Consider the following 7203-nt stretch of genomic DNA (forward strand, 5'->3'; position numbering starts at 1 on the left):
GCTCCACGGGGAGTCTGCTTCTCCCTCTCCTCCTGCTTTCTCTCACTCTCTCTCTCTCAAATAAACAAATAAAATCTTAAAACAAACAAAACAAAAAACAACTTACTCTCAATATGAGTTTGGTCCCCATCTGGAGGAATAGGCATCAATAATCCCAATTCAGCATTTTCTTGACAGACTTGTATTTCAAACAACACTGTAGCCTATTTCTGAAGGTATGTACAGCTTGCTTAAGAGTTTCAGCCATAATAGAGGTCAAGAAAGTGCCAAGTAATCTTTTTTTTTTTTTAAAGATTTTATTTATTTATTTGACAGAGAGAGACATAGCGAGAGGGGGAACACAAGCAGGGGGAGTGGGAGAGGGAGAAGCAGGCTTCCCGCCGAGCAGGGAGCCCGATGCGGGCTCGATCCCAGGACCCTGAGATCATGACCTGAGCCGAAGGCAGACGCTTAACGACTGAGCCACCCAGGCGCCCCAGTGCCAAGTAATCTTAAGGGACCAGAATACATTGAGATCAGAAACTAAGGTTAAGGTGTGCCCAGTTATACCTGTTGAGCAGCCATAATGAATCTTATTTCCTGAGCTATGATGAAGAGTTGGGTGATGGAATGAAGTGTGCATCACCCTCCAGAACAGACTCCTGCTCCTGTCAAATGCGGGTAATAAAATACCAATTAAACACAACCCTGTGAATCTTTGAGGAAGACACCGTCGCAGCTACAGCAGAGGTTTGGACGCCCTGCTCCTGCTCCTGACTCACCGCTGTTCGCTCTCACGGGGGAACAGTCAGTCAGGAAGGCGCGCCGCAGCCATGGCTTTTAAAGACACCGGGAAGACACCCGTGGAACCGGAGGTGGCGATTCACCGAATTAGAATTACTCTCACTAGCCGCAACGTAAAATCTTTGGAAAAGGTATGTGCTGACTTGATCAGAGGTGCAAAGGAAAAGAATCTCCAAGTGAAAGGACCAGTTCGGATGCCTACCAACACTCTGAGAATCACTACAAGAAAAACTCCTTGTGGTGAAGGTTCTAAAACTTGGGATCGTTTTCAGATGAGGATCCACAAGCGACTCATTGATTCGCACAGTCCTTCTGAGATTGTTAAACAGATTACTTCCATCAGTATTGAGCCAGGAGTTGAGGTTGAAGTCACCATTGCAGATGCTTAAATCAACCTTTTTAATAAATTGATTATCAGTTGTTAAAAAAAAACACAAAAAACCCACAACCCTATGGGCCTTTCACAGTAAGTCAAGACTCTATCCAACCACCAAGCAACCTCCTGCCACAAAGATTGTCTTTGGAACCCTCCCAAAGGAAACCTCAAAGTCATTTTGTCATGTGATGAATTTCTCACCATCTCAGGGTTAGATGCTATTAAAATGAGTTCCTTCTTGGTACAATTTCACTTGTGTTCTTTTGGTTGACTCTTGTTAGAGATAACAAAATAGCTGGCTCGCATTTTTATACATTAGTAAAAATCAAATAAAATGCCATTTTTCTATTTTGTGTCCTGATAGTGGGTTCCTTTAGAAGTCAGGTTCCATACTTTAGCTTTAGGACAACATTTAATTTCATTATAGTTCTAGATTATGAACCTTGAATCTGAATAGAAACTCCTAAAATTAAGATACAGAATAGGAGTAGCCATAGCTAAACAGCATAATATATGTCTTTATGATAACATAACTTCTTCACATTGACAATCATCTCGAAGACATGTTTTTAGCTTAGTGGCATTTTTTTTTTCACAATAGCAGAATAATAGTAATTAGAATACACGCACACACATGCACACACACACACAGACCATCACCCCCAACCACCACCAAAACAAAGCAACCTGCTCAGAAAACAAACGAAATCACTCCACTTAATTCTTGCAATCTTGGTTTTAAAAATTAGCCTGCCTGAATTTAAGTTTTTCCTGTTGATATTTCATAAGTCTGAGTTTTTTTCGTTTTCTATATAAACTCTCACTGTGAGGACTCCTAGTGTGGTATAACTTTAAATTCAAAAACTTCTGCTTTAAAACTTCATCTTTATTATTTTAACTTTTTAATTAAAGATTATTTATTTATCTATTTGACAGAGAGAGACACAGCGAGAGAGGGAACACAAGCAGGGGCAGTGGGAGAGGGAGAAGCAGGCTTCCCACGGAGCAGGGAGCCAGACGTGGGGCTCGATCCCAGGACCCTGGGACCATGACCTGAGCCAAAGGCAGACGCTTAATGAACTGAGCCACCCAGGTGCCCCAAAACTTCATCTTCAAAAACTCTAAAATTGCAGGATGCCTGGGTGGCTCAGTCAGTTAAGCAACTGACTCGATTTTGGCTCAGGTCAGGATCTCAGGGTGTGAGATCGAGCCTTGCCTGGGGCTCCCACTCAGTGGGGAGTCTGCTTAAGATATTCCCTCTTCCTCTCCCTCTGCCCCCTCCCCCCTGCTCTTGCGTGTGTGCTCTCTCGCTCACAAAATAAATAAATGAAATCTTCAAAACAATTTTTCAAAAACTTCTAAAATTGCTGCAACCTTTTTAAAATTGATTTTTATTTATTTATTTTAAAGATTTTACTTATTTATTTGAGAGAGAGTGAGAGAGATCACAGAGGGAGAGGGAGAACCAGACTCACCGCTGAGCAGGGAGCCCAATGGGGGCTGGATCCCAGGACCCTGGGATCATGACCTGAGCTGAAGGCAGACGCTTAATGACTGAGCCACCCAGGCGCCCCTTAAACCAGGACATTTATCGTGTGACTAATCCTTGAAATCCTTAAGATGAATTGGATGCTGCAACAGCTGCCCTCTTGGGTTTAGGTTTTGTTCCTTCCTGGAATTCAGATCTGAATCTGCAGTACATGATTTTTAGGTGCCTCATTCTACCGGTCCAGTGGTATTTTAGCTTTGGCACTCCAGTTATCCTCTCTCTTCCTCTTGGCAGGATAGCCGCGTTTGCCACAGTTGACTTTTGAAGATGACAGGCCTTAGAGTTACAGTGGTGACACAACGAAGGCGTCTTATTGTGATGCTTTCCAAATGATGAAGTCCCCTTCGTCCTCTCGTTTCTGCCGCCGAGACCAAAGACTAAAATTGCTCCATCTTTACCAACGAAACTACTCTTTTAGGAATTACTCCTTTTCAAGTTAAATGGCATAATAAGTCAAGGAGAAGAAAAAACTGGCTTGAGAGTCAAGATGTTGAAAATCACTGTAAGTTGCCTAACCAGGAATACAACAAAAGGAAAGATTATTTTACTAAAACAATGTTTGAAAATATATTTCATGTCTCAAAACAAAACAACATTAGGTGGATGTGTTTCTGGAAACTTGCAACAAGCTTGTATGTAACTGTAAAGTGTAGTAAAATACAATCTAGTTAGGACACAGGTATCCTATCATAATACTTATTTTTGTTCAAACTCAATCGTGACAAAATGACTGTCAGTTATCTCTATTTGGGAAGGTTCTAAAGGCAATCTTTGTGGGCAGGAAGTTGGTGGTGGGATAGAGTCTTGACTTATTGGGAAAGACCCAGTGGGATGTGCGTAACTGATATTCTATTACCAGGATTTGACAGGAGCAGAAGTCTGCTCTGGAGGGTGATGCACACTTCACTCCATCACTCGACTCCTTGTTATAGTTCAAATTCAAATTCCCCAACATCCTATATTTAGACCAATAGTGACAGGTGCAAAGAATTCAGGTAAAGGCAGAATAAAAAGAGGACTAGATGGGGCACCTGGCTGGCTCAGTTTAGGTAGAGCATGTAACTCTTGATCTTGGGGTTGAGCGTTTGAGCTCCACATTGGGTGTAGAGATTACTTGAAAAAAAAAAAAAAAGAGGACTAAAAATAGTTTGTTCAGAGTGCAGTAAGATTCCTGGAGATCTAAACACTTGAAAGAGGTCAATATTACTCTCTTTGTCTATGTTTACTTCATAGTATCAAAATAAGTACACACTCATATTACACTAGCAAATATTGCTACTTCATAGTAATTTTTTTCTTCAACATTGTGCACTTATGGAAGTCAAATGTCTGATGGTGCTTAATTAATATTAATCTTTGTCTCTTGCGGTTTTATTAGGAGCTAGTTTTTTCCTTACCCTTACAAATTTTCTCATTTTCAGTTTCTACTCCGAAGTTCCCATGTTGGGGGAGTATCACAATCAAATTAAACAGGTGTCTCCAAAACCAAAATAGATCACTACAGGAAGCAGTTAGAGACGCTAATCAAGTCTGACCAAGAGGAAGAGTTCATATTAAAGAAGAGAGGAGAAAGAATTTTGAAGTGCAAACATTGACGAAGAGATCTATCGGATGCTTTCCCTTTTTTCTCTTGCTGGTTGAGAATTTATTTCCCAGAATTATCAGATCCAAGAAAGAAAGAGAAAAAGAAAGAGAAAAAAGAAAACCCCGTAAGGCATTAGATCTCCCAGACAAGAGTTTGGATTAGATATCCAATTAGATTTAATTTTTGAAAAAGTAAAGATATAAAGGGAAGTACTGAAGAAGATGAAAAGGAATAGAGAAAGTGGATTGGAACAGGAAAAAAAAAGGAAAAGTAATCTGTGTAGAAAGAGACAGAAGAAAGCTTTTTCAGGAAGAAGAGAATATATTTTATGCATTGTTTTAGAGAGTTAGTTCCAAATGCTATAAACTAAAATTGCACACAGATGTTTGGTTTCCTCTCCAGGGGTCCTCATTGGGAAGATGAACATTGTCTAGTGGCCAGAGGGCCTTGCACAGTTGATTCTTTTTTTTTTTTTTCCCCCTTTTTAAAGTAAGCTCCACACCCATCATGGGGCATGTACTTACAATGGGGAGATCCAGAATTGTATGCTTTACTGACTGAGCCAGCCAGGTGCCCCATCAGTTGATTCTATTTCTGAGGTGAGTTCAGAGTGTTTACAGATTTCTATGCATGTTTCTTACATTTTACCAGATTCCAATTTTTTTTTTTTAAGATTTTATTTATTTATTTGACAGAGAGAGACACAGTGAGAGAGGGAACACAAGCAGGGGGAGTGGGAGAGGGAGAAGCAGGCTTCCCACCTAGCAGGGAGCCTGATGTGGGGCTCCATCCCAGGGTCCTGGGATCATGACCTGAGCGGAAGGCAGACGCTTAACCAACTGAGCCCCCCAGGTGCCCCAACCAGATTCCAATTCTTATATGCTTAATCAAAGAGGAGAGTTGAAACACCACTAGACTCAATGTCAGAGCAATGGGGATTTTTTCAACTAGAATTGTATAGAAGAAAGAGCACTTGATTGAGTATAAGGAGATTCAGGTTTTGATTTTAGCTTTTCCACTAATTAGATGAGTTAGTTTGAGAAAGCTGATTAATCTCTGATTCTCATTTGTAAAATGAGTGGGGTTGAAGTGGATAATTTCTAGTACGTCTTTCCAGTTCTTATTTACCTATCAGACAACGTTTTAAGTTCTTCAACCAAAAGTATACCAATTTGCTAATCTTTAGAGCAACATTAAAAAAAAACTTAACAATGAAAGAATAGTTTAGAAAAAAAAAATAGAAGCAAGACAAACACAACAAAGTCTTTGAGAAGCTGTAACTTTTCTATAAAATAAAAAAAAAGGAAACAATCAGGTTTTTTTAAACCTGCTTTTTAAATTTCTCAGTAATTGCTTCTCCTCTCTCAGCAGTCTCAGATCTAGAGGTGCAGTGTTTTCCAAATCCTAAATCCAGTCTCGCATAGGAGAGGGTTAAGTCACAGTCAATCCCCTACCCTACCCTTAGTTCTCTTAATGAAAAGGAAGACAGCCTAGACTACATCCTCACCTTGGTATGACGATATATGTTTAAAGAGTTGTATGTCTGCATAAGCAGTGTTGGCAAGGAATGGATATTCTAAATTAACTTCATTTACATGCTGTAGAATTTATCAGTGACATTGTCATAAAACTATTCAGAATCATGGAATTATGACTCATGTAATTTCTTTGGGTATTATATGTCATAGGGAAGCTCAAGTGAGCCGGACAGGTAACCTTATCTTAATGGGTTACCACAGACGGATGTGTGGTTTAGATTTCAAGGCCAGGCATTTTTCACAATGGGCTTGTGGAGAATTATTCAGGTTAAACTTCTTGCCTAGGAGCACCTTAGTTGAAAGAGCATGTGACTCTTGAGCTCAAGGTTGTGAGTTTGAGCCCCACGTTGGGTGTAGAGATTACTAAAAAAAAAAAAAAAAAAAAAAAAGCTTAAAAAAATTAAACTTCTCCTTGTCTAGAAGATTTGTACGACTCGATCCGGTAGCCGCTACCCACACTGAGCACTTTAAATGTGGCAAGTCCAATGAGAGGTGCTGTAAGTTTAAAATACACACCAGAGTTTAAAAACAGTATCAAAAGAAAAAAAATAATGTAAAATAGATAATAACTTTATATTGGTTAAATGTTGAAATGATAATACATATTTTGGACATATCAGGTTAAGGAAAATGTATTAAAATCAGTTTAATCTGTTTCTTTTAACTTGTTTATTGTGGCTGGCAGAAATTTTAAAATTACATATATGTCTCCTATTTGGGGCTCAAGTTATATTTCAGTTATGCAGTGCTGGTCTGGACCAATAGCTCCTTTAATACAGGGAACATTCTGGTCTTGATTTGCATGATATCCTTAGCACCTAATGTGAATGGCCAATAAATGTGTTGAATGCATTATTAGTGAATGCCAAACAGAGACTTATAGTCAGGCTATCTCCTCCCCTGAAGGAGAAGAACATTGCTGGAGACCATGACAAATCTTTTGCTTATTCCTCTACTTTTTTATTCCAAACAGACCATTTTTCCCCCGTCCGTTGTTTTAGCATCAATTAGGTTTAGAAGAGCACTGTTTTTCAGTCTCAGATATGCTAATATACCAATGCTTACATACTTTGAAGCTCTAGTTTCTTGAATGGCTTAAACTCTCCTTAATCTCCTTTAGTCAATTGTTATTTTCCGCCCTAGGGTGATATGCTGCATAGTCTCTGGCAACTCAGCATCATCCTTAGCCTCCTCAAAGGCAGCACTATATTTCCCAGAATTTCCTTCCCTGTATGGTTCCAGGTTGGAATCTGTCAGTGAGACTGGTTCAAGATTTAGTTCAAGATTTAGAAGGCAGAAGAGAAGGATGTCATTGTTTTCCAGTTAGTTACAGGAAGATGCATGGACAGATGGAGGTTCAACGCTGCTTACA

General features: G+C 39.6%; 1 protein-coding gene and 1 pseudogene across 1 annotated transcript; one reads left to right on the top strand and one right to left on the bottom strand.

Moving 5' to 3' along the window:
- Positions 1 to 812: 812 nt before the first annotated feature.
- On the top strand, positions 813 to 1201 carry LOC110580985 (40S ribosomal protein S20-like). Its single transcript, XM_044914925.1, has one exon. It carries the CDS (start codon positions 813 to 815, stop codon positions 1170 to 1172), a length of 360 nt encoding a protein of 119 aa, XP_044770860.1. The 3' UTR covers positions 1173 to 1201.
- A 1573-nt stretch (positions 1202 to 2774) lies between these two features.
- LOC110580787 lies at positions 2775 to 4123 on the bottom strand (annotated as a pseudogene).
- Positions 4124 to 7203: the final 3080 nt, after the last annotated feature.

Source organism: Neomonachus schauinslandi, chromosome 5 (genome assembly GCF_002201575.2).
Source record: "Neomonachus schauinslandi chromosome 5, ASM220157v2, whole genome shotgun sequence".
In the NCBI taxonomy this organism is placed as follows: domain Eukaryota; kingdom Metazoa; phylum Chordata; class Mammalia; order Carnivora; family Phocidae; genus Neomonachus; species Neomonachus schauinslandi.